The sequence below is a fragment of the Gorilla gorilla genome, chromosome 5, assembly GCF_029281585.2.
Source record: "Gorilla gorilla gorilla isolate KB3781 chromosome 5, NHGRI_mGorGor1-v2.1_pri, whole genome shotgun sequence".
NCBI classification, from domain to species: domain Eukaryota; kingdom Metazoa; phylum Chordata; class Mammalia; order Primates; family Hominidae; genus Gorilla; species Gorilla gorilla.
The window spans coordinates 182933653-182952185 of record NC_073229.2 but is presented as its reverse complement, the minus strand read 5'-3'; the positions used below and the strand labels follow the sequence as shown (position 1 = coordinate 182952185).

The following is an 18533-nucleotide window of genomic DNA, read 5'->3' as shown; positions in this document are numbered from 1 at the left end:
GCGCCTTTACGTTTTCAATAGTTTCCATCAGAGGCCAGGACAGATTTTAACTAAAGGCTGCTGGTCTTGCAGACTCCAGGGCTAACCCGGCAGGTGTGGGCCCTGCAGGAAGCCCTTGGGCTTTGGCGCAGGCTTGAAGCCAGCAGGGAGCTCTGTGGACACAGAGGAGCCTCAGGGGCTTGTGATTAGATGGAAGCCTTTCCTTGTGCTGAACAGTTTTCCAGACTGACCTTCAATCCTGACCTGCCTTGGGCCAGCCCTGCCCAAATAGAGGCGCTGACTGGTAATTATGTTTTTCTGATGGCTTACTGTTTTTCTATAAAACCAAAGAAAACATAAATCTACAGAGAAGGCAGGCTAGAAAGTTCTGGAAGACAACATGAAGGTGATCAGCGTGGAGGCCTTCTGCGGCTCAGGGTACCCTGGTGGTGACGTTGACCGCAGTGTCAGACTGGCTCCGTCTCTCTGTCTGCCCCGCACACTGCCTGGGGCCTGTGGCAAGAAGATGCTTCTCAGAAGTCATATCATTCTGGGATTTGGAGAGCTCTAAAAGGCAAACACAAGGGTTGATGGGTGGGAACAAGCAGCTTTGCTGAGACTTGTGGGAGCCTCTTCTGGGGTTCACTGAACCCACAGACAGTGGGTCCCAGGGTCTTAAGAGGGCAAAGTGCACGGAGGAGCAAGGGCGGCACATTCCCCCACCAAGTGCAGAGGCGTTGGGAAGGTGAGCAGACAGTGTGCTGGGTCAGGGCAGGAGAGGGCTGGCTTCCTTTAAGGTCCCGCTGTGGCCACCCAGGCCATGGTCAGGGTGAGAGGTAAAGGGAAAGCATCCACCCAAGCTCCTCTGCGTTCCAGGTCACACACGTTTGTGCACTCATCCAAACACGATGACGGCAGCCTACCAAACAAGCCGGCTTTCTAGGGGTTCCTTACAAAGATGTTACAACTTAACACCATTTCTTGTGACTTTTTGAAGTGAGGTAAAAATAAGATTTGGGGTGTCCTTATAACAATTATAATAAACAAACCCTGGAAAGATGACCGTAAACAAATTTGTTTCATTTTTACAGTATAATAGTGGTCTGGAATAAAGATGGATAAAGTTTGAAGGAAGGAAGCCACATACAGAAGTGAGAGAACCACCTTGAAGATAGTTTCATCCTCTGAAGATGGTTTCATTTTCCCTTGAGAACCCCACTCCTCCAAACGGGGACCTTAAAACTGTCTCTAGAGCTGTGCTGTCCGGCAGAGAGACAATGCAAGTCACACATACAATTTTAAATTTTATAGTAGCCACATTAAAAAAGTTAAAAAAAAAACAGGTAAAATTAACTCTATTTACTTATTTATTTTTGAGATAGAGTCTCACTCTGTTGCCCAGAATGGAGTGCAATGATGTGATCTTGGCTCACTGCAACCTCCGCCTCCTGGGTTCAAGTGATTCTCATGCCTCATCCTCCCAAGTAGCTGCGATTACAGGTGTGTGTCACCACGCCTGGCTAATTTTTGTATTAGCCATGGTTTCACCATGCTGGCCAGGCTGGTCTCGAACTCCTGAGCTCAAGAGATCCACCCACCTTGGCCTCCCAAAGTGCTTGGATTATAGGCTTAAGCCACCATGCCTGGCCAAATTAATTTTAATTCTATATTTAGTTTAACACAATATATCCAAAATATTTAAAAATGTCATCAATATTGAAGTTATCCATGAAATATTTTACTTTTGTTGGATTCCAAGTCTCTGAAACCCAGTGTGTTCACTTTGGTAGTGCATCTTGCAGCCCTATTTCAGGGGCTCAAGAGCAACACGTGGTTAGAGGCCACTGCAATGGACACTGTGGCTCTCGACCCCCCGGCTGGCTTTGGATCCACCTCCTTGGGATGTTATTGCATGAATCCTCTATCCTCTCACTATTTATTCGTTCTCTCCTGCCTACACTGCCCAAGAATGAGTCTTGCAGTATCTCTTTCATCTAGAGAGGGAACGGCTGGGGTGTCCAGCTTTTCCACCAGGATGCCTCCTAGCCTCCTCTGATAGCAATGCCATCCCCATGTCCTCAAGGTGACCATCAAGAAACACTGGGGGATCTTTCTAAGGCCAGCAGCTCGCAAGGCACTAGTACGCACCAGGTCCTCAAAGTGGACAAAGTAAAGGACACGCTCAGATGGCCCATCCCAGTCTGGACTGTGAGGCTGTGAGGGGCTCTAATTTCTAAGCCCTTAGGAGGAACTGGTCCCCCAGCAATCTCTTAGTGCCCATCCCAAAGCCTGGGCCTATTTGGGCCATTGAAAGTTCACAGACGAGGGGAGAGGACAAGCCTTCTTGAGAAATTTGGGCTCTAAGAAATAGGCTTATAGGTCAGTATTATTAGGGGACAAAGGATAAGGAAGAGAAAGAAATGCAGATTGCTTCTGGGCAAGACCAGTTTTCTCATTTCCTCTTCCCCTTTCTAAGGGGGACTACAGTGCTGACATCTTCTAGAAACGTACTGATAATAGACAGAGCTGCAGCCACTCATTTCCTCCCGCTGGTTTGACTTCATTGGGCAGCATCAGCAGCTAGATGTTGTAATTCTGGGTCACCTTTCAAAACCCCTCCGGGGCAAAGCCGCCCTTCAGCACCTGGGCCAGTGAAGAGTCTGGGGCCCTCTACAGTCCCTCCCTGAGGACCTCAGGTGCCAATCTTCCTCCCCTCAGAATGAGGCTTCCCTCTGCACCCACTTCCGTGGGGAAACAGGCAGCCAATAAGATAATAGGAGCACGAGGAGAGGAGCTCAAAATCCAAAGAAATAGGAGTCAGCGCCTATAGGACGCTAAGTGTCCTGTGGCAGAGACGGGAGAAGGGCGTGTGTGTGGTCACGTGTCCTGTTCCTGCAGAACCAGGGGAAGCACTCGGGAAAGGTCAGAGGCCAAGCGCCACTCCCAGCAGCCAGAAAGCTGGGGTTTTCTATCTCTGCCTCTGGGCGGGGGGTGGGGGTGGTGGGGGGGGTATGGGGGGTGCTGGGTGCGTGTGTGTGGGTTATGCGGTTTCAGTCTGCTTTCCATATCCAAGAAGGCATGCTTGCTGCTTTGCTCTTGTGAATTCCCCCACACCTCACCCAGGGACTAGCTCTAGTTGTCCACCTGGGTATTACACTGGTTAGCCTCAAGTGCTCAAGTGTGTGAGCAGGTACACAGGCCAGGCTCTGGGGTGGCCACCTGACAGCTGTGAGCATATCCAATGAACCTGTGTGCAGGGCTGGAGCATCCAGGAAGGTGCATGTGTGCTGACATGTGTGTCCCACCTCTCTGGATTTCGGTGGCTGGGGGATGACAGGGTTGGGGCTAACTCCAAGGCACTGATTCTACAGTGGCAGTGGTGGAAGACAATTCACAGAAGCCACATAGATTTGGAGAAGGGCTGTGCACCTAGAAAGACATACAGGGAAGGTGAACTAGCACCCACCCATACATGACAAATACCAGGGGGTGGGTGGGAAAATAGCACCCACAAGAGAACAAGAGAAGAGGCAGCCGGGACAGCTGGAAAACACGTTCCAGGCCAAGGGGCACAGAGCAGGGGTTACTGTCAGAGAGCCCAGCAGGGTGGAAACAGTGATTTTTAAGCCACCAAACGCTCTTAGCAAACAGGCCCATGAAATTCAGCTGCTTCCTCCCTAAGAAAGGAACAGACCATTGCATGATAGTCACTGTTTCTGCTCATCTGAAGAGCAGTGCTTTGATGTCCATTGTCATCGTGTGACAGCTGAGACAGGGCTCATGAGGAATACGGACAACTAATTAAAGTCATATAAAGAGACTGTCTCAGAGCCAAGTGCAGCACTGAGACCATCCGCATGCAACTGCAGAAAAGGGGATGATGAAGAGAAGCCGAGCAGAAACACAGTGAAAGAGAAATCCATGCCTAAGGACCCTCGAGCACACTAAGGACATTTTCTAAACACCTGACCAGCCCTGGGCATCTTAGGAGGCATGAAAAGGAGTCTGTCCTCTGGGACTTGCATTTTAAGATAAACAGAGAAAAAAGTATCTGAGCAGAAAGAACATTGAAAGACACAAGATTGCAAGTGGAGGTGGTTCTGGGTTACACGCATCTGCAAATCACAGGATTACTGCTAACTGAAGAAAATACATTTACCAAGGAGAAGAGGAGAAAGGCAAGTAATTCCACGCAGACGATAGATAGATAATTGGGCCCTACTGGCCTGAAAGGTTCTGGTTTTAGATTCCCTTTAATTGCATCTTTTTTTTTTTTTCCTTTTTCTTTTTTGAGACAGAGTCTTGCTCTGTTGCTCAAGCTGGAGTCCAGTGGCGTGATCTTGGCTCACTGCAACTTCCGCCTCCTGGGTTCAAGTGATTCTCCTGCCTCAGCTTCCCCAGTAGCTGGGATTACAGGCACCCATCACCATGCCTGGCTAATTTTTGTATTTTTAGTGGAGACAGGGTTTCACCATGTTGGCCAGATGGTCTCGAACTCCTGACCTCAAGTGATCCACCCACCTTGGCCTCCCAAAGTGCTTGGATTACAGGTGTGAGCCACCATTTCTCTTCCTATGAGGAACCAGAGGCCTGCTTTGTTGGGAAAGAGATGAAGGGCCAGGTGCTGTGGCTTTCCCCAGGGTCCAGAGACAAAGTGAGTGGCCTGAGGGACAGTGTCAACCGAGGTCACCGGCCAGGCCCTGGCCAGTGGGCTCGGCTGGCCTGGAAGGTAGTGGGAAAACACATCATGAAGCATGCACTTACTTTTCACGTGGGTAGCAAGAGACAGAAACAAATTTTCCACGGACTTATTAAATCCTCTAAACTGACCAAATTCCTGTAACTAAAACAGAGACAGAAGGAGAGAATGAGAATTATGCTTGATGACTTGTGTTTGCCTCAGCAGCGTCCAGGCTGCCAACCCCAAAACACTGGCATGTGGGTATGTGCGAGTGAGTGTGGGCGTGGTGCTGGGGGTGCAGGTGGGCATGGGTGTGTGCGTGCAGGCCTGGAGGTGGACAGCAGTCTTCCCGAGGGGTAGGCATCTTCTTCATTCAGCGTCTCTCCCTACTTTTGCTATTCACATTGAAGGAGCATTATCAGTGGGTTGTTGACAAGATGACAAGTACCCCTGGGAAATGATGACTGGCATTTCATTGGCTCAAAGACTGTACTCAAGTAAATTACTGCTTGTTTAACCTCTTTTCGCCAATGGCCCCACCCCAACTCCATGCAGAAGGGATGTCAACAGTGGCAGAATGTGGGTGGCACAGGGGATGAGGATGGTAAAAGCCACAAGGTGACCAGGCGAGAGCTGAGGGGCTCCACTTCCCAAAGCAGAAGAAAAAAAGATAAAACAACAGAAAGGAGTTCACTTCCTTCTCCAAGTCTCATTCATTCATCCATCCATCCACCCATCTAGCCACCAAACATCCATCCGTCTTACATTACCATCCATCCAATCATCCATCTGTCCAATAAATACATCATGAGCACGTAGGTACTGGAACGACTCTGGAGAATTTGAAATTTCCAGGAGAAAGTAGAGCAGGATTTTGAAGATCACCCCAGAGTCTCAGTTTGAAACTGAAAAAGAGGCCAGGCGCGGTGGCTCACGCCTGTAATCCCAGCACTTTGGGAGCCTGAGGCGGGCGGATCACGAGGTCAGGAGATCGAGACCATCCTGGCTAACACGTGAAACCCCGTCTCTACTAAAAATACAAAAAAAAATTAGCTGGGCAAGGTGGCGGGCACCTATAATCCCAGCTACTTGGGAAGCTGAGGCAGGAGAATGGTGTGAACCTGGGAGGCGGAGCTTGCAATGAGTCGAGATCACGCCACTGGACTCCAGCCTGGGCAATAGAGCGAGACTCTGTCTCAAAAAAAAAAAAAAAAAGAAAGAAAAGAAAAAGAATGTATGTGATTCTTCTCTCCTGTCAGCATTATATATTTTTGGGTTTGGATCATAATCTCAAAGACACAGTCTCAAATGCCATAATCCTAAACGTTGAAAGATCAAAATCTCTAAAGTCTAAATCCCTAAAGATTAAAATCCCTGAAGTCCAAATCCCTAACATCTAAAATCCCCAAAATCACAATTATGGGATAGTTGCATCATGTTAGGGGGACCTATTACTTTGTTACTGCCTTTATTAAATTAAGTATGACTTAAGGAGAGCCTATGGGTACAGGTTGACAAGGGGTGGACTCGTGGACTTAATTAATGACACCTTAATTGTAGGCATCCACTTGATTGGCTTCAGGAATACCTAGAAGCCTGGTAAGGCATTATTCTGGGTGTGTCTGTGAGGGTGTTTCCAGAGGAGATTAGTGTGTGAGTCTGAGTGGATTCGGTTAGAAAGATCTGCCCTCAATATTGGCAGGTACCATCCACTCAACCAGGGGCCCAAGGAGAACAAATACAGCGAATGAATTGGTCTCTGAGAGCTGGAACAGACTTTTCTTCTGCTGCCTTGGACATCAGAACGCAGGCTGATTGGCCATTGGACTCCAGGACTCAGACCAGAGGCTCCCTGGGTCCTGAGGCTTTCAGCTTTGAACTGAGAGTTACATTGTCAGAGGTATGTGAACCAGAGCAACTCCATCTTGAATAGGAGCTGGGCAAAATGAGGCCGAGACCTACTGGGCTGCATTCCCAGATGGTTAAGGCATTCTAAGTCACAGGATGAGATGGGAGGTCAGCCCAATATACAGGTCATAAAGACCTTGCTGATAAAACAGGTTGCAGTAAAGAAGACAGCTAAAATCCACCAAAACCAAGATGGCAACAAGAGTGACCTCTGGTCGTCCTCACTGCTACACTCCCACCAGTGCCATGACAGTTTACAAATGCCATGGCAACATCAGGAAGTTACCCTACATGCTCTAAAAAGGGGAGGCATGAATAATCCACCCCTTGTTGAGCATATCATTGAGAAATAGCCATAAAAATGGGCAACCAGCAGCCCTCAGGGCTGTTCTGTCTATGGAGTAGCCGTTCTTTATTCCTTTACTTTCCTAATAAACTTGCTTTCACTTTACTCTATGGACTCGCCCTGCATTCTTTCTTCCGTGAGATTCAAGAACCGTCTCTCGGGGTCTGTTTCCTGTAACAACACCATCAGCTTTCCTGGTGCCAACACGTTGGGACTTGGACTGAGTCACGCTACTGGTATCCCAGGGTCTCCAGTTTGCAGATGGCTTGTGGAGAGACTTCTCAGCTGCCGTGATCACGTGAGCCAATTCTCCTAGTAAGACTCCTCTCATGTATCTATATACATATCCTATTGGCTGTGTCTATCTGGAGAACCCTAATACAGATTTGGTATTGAGGAAGCCACCTATCATTCCTTCTTATTGTATTCCTTACAACACAACAGAAGAGATCTGTGAAACGGTTCCTTCCCCAAAAAGCCTGTGATATGAGTATAAGGTTATTTAATAATGAATGGTAAAAGTTTAAAAGCTAATTAGTATTGGTGTTGCAAAAGTAGGAAATGGCTTAATTGCAACGACTGGAGCAAGAACCAGCCTTTCAAATGGACAGCATGTGCTTACAAAATGCGTAGACCTGGCTGGGCGAGGTGGCTCACGCCTGTAACCCCAGCGCTTTGGGAGGCCGAGGTGGGCAGATCACGAGGTCAGGAGGTCAAAAGCAGCCTGGCCAATAGTGAAACCCCGTCTCTACTGAAGATACAAAACAAATTAGCTGGGCCTGATGGCACATGCCTGTAATCCCAGCTACTCAGGAGGTTGAGGCAGGAGAATCACTTGAACCCGGGAGGTGGAGGGTGTGATGAGCCAAGATTGCACCATTGCACTCCAGCCTGGACAAGAGTGAAACTCCATCTCAAAAAAAGAAAAAAGAAAAAAAAAAAAGCTTAGACCACAACCACTCTCCAAATACAAGTGCAGCAAGTGCTTCAAAGATCTTAGAAGTAAAAACACAGGCAAAAAAAAATACAAGAAATCTCCGCTGCCAAATTATTTAGTTTAGTTATGTATGAATTCTGCCCCTTCACACACAGCACAGTTTGCTATGCTGTGTCGTTCACGTTCGCATCATGTCCCATGCTGGAGGTAAAAATTGCAGAGACTTTCAGAGTTTTAATTTGTGTTATGCATTTTTTTTTTTTGAAAATTGACTCCATGCTTCAAAGTACGTCATCACACCATGACTCTGACGTGTACATAAAGATGTTGATATTTCCTAAGGGAAGAGATCTCCTTTTTGTACATCTGTATTTGCAAAAGATAAAATTTCTTGAGATCTCAGCTGTTTGGGTGACTGTATATGCAATGGTGACCCATGGCGGTTTTTGATCCATCTCATCAAATGACTGTTTGAAAAATATTGTTGTTCATGACAATATTTCAGTTACAAAGCTGGATCCACACAATACCAGCCATAGTAATGTGTATTTCTACACTTCCCTTTCTGATGTATTTCTTTATGAATATGGTTCATCTGTTCATAATTGTTATACCCATGTGACTGTCATTAGTATATCTGAGTGTTTATGCTTGCAAAAATATGCATGCTGTTTTTGCCTATTTATTGTGTAAAGTGGCCAGTGAAGTGTTCTGTCATGGTTTTTGTTTTTAGTTTGTTTGTTTAGAGACAGTCTCGCTCTGTTGCCCAGGCTGGAATGCACTGGCGCAATCATGGCTCACTGCAGCCTTGGCCTCCTGGGCTCAAGGGATCCTCTTCCCTCAGCCTCCTGAGTAGCTGAGCCTACAGGCATGTGCTACCACATCCAGCTAATTTTTTTATTTTTTGTAGAGATAGGGTCTTGCTATGTTGCCCAGGCTGTTGTCATGTTTTTACATGTTTCTCAAATCCCCTTTAAAATTTTTAAATAAATTTCTTCAAAATCATTTTTAGATTCTCTAGAATTATATTTTTTGGGATTTTGATCTTTCAGGATTCCAGCATTCAGGATGATAGCACTCAGGACTATGTCTTCTGGGATTATGATCAGCTCCCATATTCTCCCATATATACCTGCCCCCTTTAATTTATAGAATAATGAAGATAACCAAGACAACATATTTCCATGGCACTTTACAGTTTTCCAAGTACCAACACAGACATTATTTTGTTAATTTCTCACAACAGCCATACAAATATAGACGATATATACAAATATAGACGCTCCCTGACTTACGATAGTTTGACTTACAACTTTCTGACTTGATGATGGTGTGAAAACAATATATATTCAGTAGAAACCGTACTTTGTATTTTGATCTTTTCTATTTTGTATTATTAACAACATTTTTATTATTATAAAATAGGCTCTGCATTAAATGATTCTGCCCAACTGTAGGCTAACGCAAGTGTTCGGAGCACATTTAAGGCAGGCTATGCTATGCTATGATGTTCCGTAGGTTAGGTGTGTATTAAATACAATTTTTTTTTTTGAGATGGAGTCTTGCTCTGTTGCCCAGGCTGGAGGGCAGTGGCACTTGGCTCACTGCAACCTCCACCTCCAAGGCTCAAGCAATTCTCCTGCCTCAGCCTCCAGAGTAGCTGGGACTACAGGTGCCTGCCACCATGCCCAGCTAATTTTTGTATTTTTAGTACAGACAGGGTTTCACCATGTTGGCCAGGCTGGTCTCGAACTCCTATCCTCAAGTGACCCACCTCGGCCTCCCAAAGTGCTGGCGTGAGCCACCGCGCCTAGCTAAATATATTTTTGACTTACAGTATTTTCAATTTACTATGGGCGTATTGGGACATAACCTCATCATAAGTCAAGCAGCACCTGTATAATTATTTCCACCTCTCAGGTGGGAAACCCAGGTAACTGCCCCAAGATCGCACAGCTAATTTCTTTGGACAGAAATGATGCTGGTCCACTGTACATCAGAGCCTGCAAACACTCAAAAGAGACACTCCCACTCTCACACACACGTTAACCAATCTTATTTCCCCTTAGACCCCAGAAACTCTACACACACGCCCAGCACAGAGCAGAGTTGGGGAAGGGGGCCGATGCCATGCCAAGAGTAAAGAGACCTCGGGTGCAGGCAGAAAGGGTCGCTGATGACACAGAGGGTCCCGCGACCAGAATGAGGAGAGAAGCTCTGCCCAGCCTGAGGGCCCTCGCTCCCCGCCCCGCTTTGTGACCCGCTCCAGGCACAGTCAGATCCCTTTGCTGGGAGGTTCCGTGCCCAGCCTCAGCCTCGAAAGCTCCCCTGCTTCCTCTCCTTCTATCCCCTGACCCCTACTAGAGAAGTGCCCAGAATGGATACGTTACCCTGCCAGGACTGCGGCTGCACTGGCTCTCGCTGACAGGAGGTGGAGTAGGAGGAACCACAGAAATTTTGCTGCCAAGGAAAACACAGGCATAAGAAATGGGTTGTGAACCATGCAAGCCGTTAGTTTTACAAATACACAAAATGTGCCATTATTCTATAATTCTAGTTCTCCGCCTTTTTTTTAAACTGCCTCACTTTTTGGAAAAATAGCCAGCAGCCCTGCTTGGACCTGCTGCTCTACGAGGGGCATGATTTCCTGGTATCTATATGAGGGTGATGCTGCCTAAAGTCTGGGTACTCCGCCCCGCTCAGTCATGTGTTCTGAAACAGCCTGGGTGCTCCGGCCTGGACCTGCCACCTGGCTGCGGGGAAACCCCTGGTTCCCATCTGCGCTCCCGTGTTCTCTTAGCACAAACCACACCAGCAGAAGCGCCAAAAATGTTGTGGATGTGAGAATCAACCACGAAGCAAACTGGAAGCTTGTGCTAAAAGAAATGGGAAAGAATAGGGGAGGAAAAAAATGAAAAAGTCTCGATATTGGAAAATTTCACCATGGGCCAAACAAAATAGCAGCTGGTGGGGAGCTTTCAGAAAGACTTTAATAAATTGAGTGTAATCAGGTGTGTGAATTATGGCCAGCTTCATGACTGCTCAGTTTTTAGAATTTTGTGCAAAGAAGTTCACATCTCTCAGGCCATTATTCAATTCTATCAATGTTTATTTCACCAGTATCTCTAATGCGCCAGGCGCTGGGTAGGGTGTTAGAGATAGGCATGATTAATCAAAGCACATGCTTGCTTTAGAATTTCACTTAAGTGCAATTAAACATAATATTTAGTTTCCTTATAACACTTCAGGAGAATTTAAGAAGTAGAGCTGAATGTCTAGTGAGAAAATACTATGCTAGCTAGAAGGTTTCTCATGAGAATCTGGAAACATCTCTGCTTTAATCTTTTTCAGGAACCTTATCTTTAAAAGAAAAAAAAAAAAGAGTCACATTCCAAAGCAGTGACATGTGAAAGTCAAGAGACCTATAAGTTCTTGCAGAGTGTCCTCTGCACTCCTGCCCCAGAGGGCCGGGGACGGTCTGTCCTTTGTAACACTCACCTCAGCTTCTGATAAGATTGCAAGAGCTGCCCTCCAACTGTCTCATGTTTGCCTGCGAGAGATATCCATAGAGGGCGTTTATTATTAAGAATAGCACTTAGCTGATGTAAATACAGGAAATAGTAGATTAAAATTATTTTCTCTAGTATCATTTCTTGTGATTAAAAAGTAAGAGATCATTTTGAGGTGATAGAAATGTTCCAAAATTAGAGTGTAGAGACGGTTGTACAACTTTGTAAATTTACTCAAAATCATTGGATTGTAGACTGAAAAGATACATTTTATGTTACGGAAATTATACTCTCCTAAAGTCATTTAAACATACACACACATTATGAAACCGTAATTGTTGGGAATGACTACTTTTATTAAAAGTTGATACTGGATTAGATTTTCTAAATCTTCCATTCGTCCTTTGGAAACATTTCATAATGGAATGAATCTATTCCCGTAAGCTTGCCTTGTGATGAAGATTAAATTAATCTTTTAAAAACTGTAATCTACTTATTTCTAGTTACAGAGGCTAATAATTTCCTAAATAAGACTGCATCTGATATAGTACTCTTTTTGTTTCAAGAAAAGAGGTTTTTATGATGTGTTAAGACGCCAGAAATAAAACTCAGCATGTTCCCAGTTCTGTGAACACAGTGTTCCCTGGCCAAATGCATAGGAAGAGACCAGTCCTCGTCCAGCAGGGGGCTGGGAAGCAGCATTCTCCTGCTAAGGGAGGTTCCCAGAGGGCTCCACTCTGCCCAATACACACACCAGAACACCGGGCCTGCCACCCTGGGAGGCAGTCTAGCTCCTGTGCCGATGCTTGGGGGATTTCAGCCATTCCAAAAAAAAATTTACATATGGAAACATCACTTCCATAAGACCCACTGAAGGACACGGACAGTAAGAAAATCAGATGGGCTGGCCTTTGGGCGGGCAAATAGCATGTGATGTTAAGCTCTCAACACCAAGCCCCAAGCCTCAAAGGAAGAAGGCAGCCCCTAGGTCAGGGTCCTTAGCCAGGCTGGCCATAGCGAGTGCAGGAGTCTTTGAAATCATGGCTAAAGTTCCGAGTCCACCTGCCTGTGTGCATTTTCTGGGGTTCATCTGCGGGACATCTGGCTTTCACAGGATTCTATAAGGCACCTGTGACCCTTCCCCTCCCCATTAAGAAATACCTCCCTAAGACAGAATGAAAAGGTACAACACAGTCTTGCCTGAAGCCCGAGCACTCAACTAGTAGGACCAGCTGGTCAGGGACCAAAGCTAGCACCTGCAGGAGCCCCCTGAGAGAAAACATCCAGGTCCAAGCAAAAAACAGCCTGACTCAGTGTGCTGGCCATGGAAGCAAGAGAAAAACAGCCACGCTGCTCATCCTGCCCATCCTGGGGCGAGCACAGACCTGGGAGACAGCTAGCGCACAGCAGTCTGCGGGCGGCGATATACCACAGGGTGCTCCTGTCTCTGGATCCCCCTGCCCCATGTGGCCTTACAGCCATCACTGTCACCCTGTTCCTGGGTCCCCCATGCCCTACGTGGCCTTACAGCCCTCACCTATCACCCTGTCCCCAGGTCTATGTGACCTTACAGCCCTCATTGTCACCCTGTCCCCAGGTCTATGTGACCTTACAGCCCTCACTGTCACCTTGTCCCTAGGTCTACATGACCTTACAGCCCTCACTGTCACCCTGCCCCGAGTCCCTCCTGCTCTACGTGACCTTCCAGATCTCACCTGTTACCCTGCCCCCAGGTCCCCCTGCTGCTCTATGTGACCTTACAGCCCTCAGTGTTACCCTGCCCCGGGTTCCTCCTGTCCTACGTGGCCTTACAGCCCTGTCACCCTGTCCCCAGGTCCCTCCTGTCCTTTGTGGCCTTACAGCCCTGTCACCCTGTCCCCAGGTCCCTCCTGTCCTATGTGACCTTACAGCCCTCAGTGTTACCCTGCCCCGGGTTCCTCCTGTCCTATGTGGCCTTACAGCCCTCACTGTCATCCTGCCCCGGGTCCCTCCTGTCCTACGTGGCCTTACAGCCCTCACTGTCACCCTGCCCCGGGTCCCTCCTGCCCTATGTGGCCTTACAGCCCTCATTGTCACCCTGTCCCCAGGTCCCTCCTGCCCTTCGTGGCCTTACAGCTCTGTCACCCTGCCCCGGGTCCCTCCTGCCCTATGTGGCCTTACAGCCCTCACTGTCACTCTGTCCCTGGTTGTGGCAACAGTATCCTGAGGCACAGTCACCAAAAAGCCACATCCCTCTTAGAGAATCTGAGGCTATCACACTACCACCTGGAACCCTTCAGTGACTCCCTATGGCGTGGTCTGAAGTCCAGGCCCACGTGGCTTCTGGGGTGCCCCACCCTGCGGGGTCACCCCTCCGCCTGCAGGCCTTGCCCTTTCACTCCAGCAAACCAATTGTCCCTTATTGCCCTGCCTACCCGGTGAGGCCGGCCCTGCCTGCACGATTACTGTCACCCCCACCTCGTCTCCTCGTGCTATCCCCCACGGGCAGTTCTGCCTCAGGTCCACATCTCAGACCCCAGCCAGGAAACCTCTGCTTCGGCCCGGGTCGCAAATCCCCCACGTCCCCGCTGCGGCTCCTGCATGGACCGGGCGTGCGCGTGGCTTTCTGCTGCCCCCTGCCGGCTGCAGCGACGCGGGGCACAGGCCGGGCCTGGGTCAAGGCTGGAGAGGGAACGTTGCACTCTGCTGGCCCGGGGGAGGGGCCCGTCACTGCTGCTCAATTCCGCCCTATAACAGCAGCCACAGACAGTAATAAAGGGCAGGCGTGCCCGTTCCCACGAAACTTCATGGGCACTGAAATTTGAATGTGTCACAAAGATTATTCTTTTGTTTTTTTTTTTAACCGTTTAAAAATGTAAAACCCGGCCAGGTGTGGTGGCTCACATCTGTAATCCCAGCACTTTGGGAGGCTGAGGCAGGCGGATCACTTGAGGCCAGAAGTTCGAGACTAGCCTGGCCAACATGATGAAACCTCGTCTCTACTAAAAATACAAAGATTAGCCTAGCCAGGCATGAGGTTACACGCTTGTAATCGCAGCTACTCGGGAGGCTGAACTCAAGAGGCAAAGGTTGCAGTGAGCCCAGATTACACCACTGCACTCCAGCCTGGGAGATAGAACGAGACTCCATCTCAAAATAATACTACTACTAATAATAATAATATAAAACCCACTCTTAGTTCACAGGACATATGAAAGCATGCAGCGGGACCCGCAGGTCCCAGTCTGCCCCCTGCCTCACTGCCCCAGTTGTGGGCTGTTGCTCTCAGCAAGGCAGGGGTTGCTAGAGACACAGAGCCCCAGGCAGCCTCCAGCCTGCAGAGCCCCAGTCCCATTGGAGCAAGATCCGGGCAGATTTGAGAACTCAAGGAAGTTGGAGCAGCACTGCGCTGTGTGGCTTTTACCAGCCCACTGTTGACTGTCATTTCACTTCTTCTCTTTGATTCCTCAGTTGTTTCTTCCTAGAAGCTTCCTTAAAGAGCCCTGAATTTTGACCTCTTGTTAACATGTCAGTATTCACGCAAGGAGCTGTGAGATGCTCACAGACAGGCATCCCTCGAGACGCAGGTGTTTTGGACCAAGGGCCCCCACCACCCTGCCCGGTCTGGCTGGTGAGTGACTTTAGCAGGGATACCCATCTTTGCCAGGGACAGGAACAGCTGCGGGCCAGGGCCCAGGTCTGAGGCTGCCAGGGCTTGTCTCAGGCACACGGCTGGTTGGCAGCCGTTTCTGCCAGGCACGGCGCGGAGCATTTTGCACACATTTGCTGCTCGGGTGGTTGCCAGGTGTCATCCCAATCTTTTTTTTTTTTTTTTTTTTTAAGACAGAGTCTCGCTCTGTCGCCCAGGCTGGAGTGCAGTGGCACGATCTTGGCTCACTGCAACCTCCGCATCCCGGGTTCAAGTGATTCTCCTGCCTCAGCCTCCCGAGTAGCTGGAATTACAGGTGCCCGCCACCACACCTGGCTAATTTTTTGTATTTTTAGTAGAGATGGGGTTTCACCATATTAGCCAGGATGGTCTCAATGTCCTGACCTTGTGATTCGCCCGCCTCGGCCTCCCAAGGTGCTGGGATTACAGGCGTGAGCCACTGTGCCAGGCCCCCAATTTTATAAATGAAAAGCGACGCTCAGGGATAAGGTGTCATGGGCCCAAAGTCACAACGTCTACAAGTGACAAAGCGAATTTTGTACCACAACTTGCCTAAAAAGCCTGCAGGAAGTCAGAAAGTGTACAAATATAACTTCGGGTGGGGAGGGGGTTGGGGACAAGACCAAAACAGGGATAGTCGAGGGCTGTACAGACACAGGGTCACCGCTCTGCTTCTATTCGAACATTTTCCTAATACAAAGCCAGGTGGGAAACGACCACCTGGAAACCAACAACCATGTCCCAGAAAGCTGAGTAACTTCTTTTTCCCCCCTCTTGTTTTTGAGACGGGGTTTTACTCTGTCACTCAGGCTGGAGTGCAGTGCTGTGATCATAGCTCACTGTAGCCTCTCACTCCAGGGCTCAAGCGATCCTCCCACCTCAGCCTCCTCCAGGAGGCAGAAGGGACCACTTGAGGCTAGGAGTTTGAGACCAGCCTGGGTAACTTAGTGAGAATATGTCCTACAAAAAAAAAAAAAAATTTTTTTTTTTTTTTTGAGACAGAGTCTCACTCTTGTTGCCCAGGCTGGAGTACAATAGCGCGATCTTGGTTCACTGCAACCTCCGCCTCCCGGGTTCAAGCGATTCTCCTGCCTCAGCCTCCCAAGTAGCTGGGATTACAGGCATGAGTTACCACGCCCAGCTAATTTTTTTTCTACAAAAAAATTTTTAAATGAGCTGGGCATGGTGGCATGTGCCTGCAGTGATCCTCCCATCCAGCTACTCAGGAGGCTGAGGTGGGAGGATAGCTTGAGCCCAGGAGTGACAGGCTACAGTGAGCTATAATCGCAGCACTGCACTCCAGCCTGAGTGACAGAGTAAAACCCTGTCTCAAAAACAAGAGGGGAAGGGGGAATCTAGACACACAGGCAGATGTGCACAGAGAGGAGACAATGTGGAGACAGCCCCGTGACCATCAGGGCAGAGACTGGGGTCATTGCTGAGACCCACTAGAAGCAGGAAGAGGGAGGCAGTGTTCTACCCTAGCACCAGCAGAGGAAGCATGGCCCCACTGACACCTCAATTTCGGCCTCCCAGCCTCCAGAACTGGGAGATGATACATTTCTGTTGTTGGAGGATCCCCAGGTTGTGGCACTCTGTTACTGCAGCCCCAGGAGGCAAATCCAGAGGCCGCAGGTGCTTGAGTGACTACCTGCCTCTCCACTGTCCCTTTCTGCCACCCCCATCCCCTTCGCTCAGCCCCAGTCAAACAGAGCCTTCCAGCTGCCTGTGCCCACTCCAGGCCTTGTGCCTCTCCCCACGCCTCCTCCCCCCAAGAACAGCTCTTCATCTACACTCCAGCTCACACTCCTCCATGACCCTCTCCCCATGGCTCCTCCCCCCAGACAGTCCTTCATGTACACCCCAGCTCACACTCCTCCATGACCCTCTTCCCACGGCTCCTCCCCCAGACAGCCCTTCATCTACACCCCAGCTCACACTCCTCCATGACCCTCTCCCCACGGCTCCTCCCCCCTAGACAGTCCTTCATCTACACCCCAGCTCACACTCCTTCATCTACACCCCAGCTCACACTCCTTCATCTACACCCCAGCTCACACTCCTTCATCTACACCCCAGCTCACACTCCTCCATGACCCTCTCCCCATGGCTCCTCCCCCCTAGACAGTCCTTCATCTACACGCCAGCTCACACTCCTTCATCTACACGCCAGCTCACACTCCTTCATCTACACCCCAGCTCACACTCCTTCATCTACACCCCAGCTCACCTCCTTCATCTACACCCCAGCTCACCTCCTCCATGACCCTTCTAAGAGTTCATTCACAGGGATTCCATGACTGTCCTCACCAGGCTGGCCCCATTGTGGTTACCGTGCACACCTGCACTAAAACTCCTCTGACTCCACTGTAATCAATATGCATCTGTCTCTCCCCTTTTTGAGGACACGGCCTCATCTTCTGCATCTCGCTGTCCCTGGTACCCAGAAGAGGGCTTGCCATATAAGAGGTGGTGCTTATAAATACAACAGGCCAGGTGCAGTGGCTCACGCCTGTAATCCCAGCACCTTGGGAGGCCAAGGAGGGCAGATCATGAGGTCAGGAGATCAAGACTATCCTGGCTAACACAGTGAAACCCTGTCTCTACTAAAAGTACAAAAAATTAGCCGGCCGTGGTGGCGGGTACCTGTAGTCCCAGCTACTCAGGAGGCTGAGGCAGGAGAATGGCGTGAACCCAGGAGGCGGACCTTGCAGTGAGCCAAGATCGCTCCACTGCACTCCAGCCTGGGCGACAGAGCAAGACTCCGTCTCAAAATACATACATACATACATACATACATACAACATCAGTAGCAACCAACACTATTTTAACAATAGCAGGAAGCATTACTTCATTTGAGCTGTACAACCAAATGTGTATTAACACAAGGTCATTGGTTTTGCACAATTTAGCTTACATGTAATTTCATTAATTCATTCACATTAATTAAGTGCAATACACACAGGTACTTCGAGAGAGATAAGAATAAGTGACGCCGGGTGTGGTGGCTCATACCTGTAATCCCAGCACTTTGGGAGGCTGAGGTGGGAGGACTGCTTGAGCCCAGGAGTTCAAGACCAGCCTGGATAACATAGCAAGATCCCATCTCTACAAAATAAAATTTGTTTTGTTTATTTGTTTATTTATTTATTTATGAGACAGAGTTTCGCTCTTGTTGCCCAGGCTGGAGTGCAATGGTGCGATCTCGGCTCACCGCAACCTCCGCCTCCCGGGTTCAAGCAATTCTCCTGCCTCAGCCTCCCAAGTAGCTGGGATTACAGGCACGCACCACCACGCCTGGCTAATTTTGTATTTCTTAGTAGAGAAGGGGTTTCTCCATGTTGGTCAGGCTGGTCTCGAACTCCTGACCTCAGGTTATCTGCCCACCTCGGCCTCCCAAAGTGCTGGGATTGCAGGCATGAGCCACTGCATCCAGCCTATTTATTTTTTATTTTATTATTCCTTCTTTTGAGACAGAATCTCACTCCATCAACCAGGCTGGAGTGCAGTGGCCCAAACCCAGC

At 48.8% G+C, this 18533-nt stretch overlaps 1 protein-coding gene across 22 annotated transcripts in view; it reads right to left on the bottom strand.

The window, feature by feature from the left end:
- The window catches only part of SYTL3 (synaptotagmin like 3), a 122202-nt gene that overhangs the window by 46195 nt on the left and 57474 nt on the right, over positions 1 to 18533 (bottom strand). For 12 of the 22 annotated variants that reach the window (XM_063707223.1, XM_031012085.2, XM_055391013.1 and 9 more), the window contains 4 exons: positions 11350 to 11401; positions 10242 to 10311; positions 4744 to 4822; positions 422 to 546 (listed from right to left, as the gene is read on the bottom strand). In XM_063707223.1, the coding sequence (XP_063563293.1) occupies positions 422 to 546; positions 4744 to 4822; positions 10242 to 10311; positions 11350 to 11401 (326 nt within the window). Of the gene's footprint in view, positions 1 to 421; positions 547 to 4743; positions 4823 to 10241; positions 10312 to 11349; positions 11402 to 13774; positions 14012 to 18533 lie in introns of those variants that run through there. The other 10 variants (XM_063707225.1, XM_063707224.1, XM_019029143.3 and 7 more) reach the window with 4 other exon arrangements.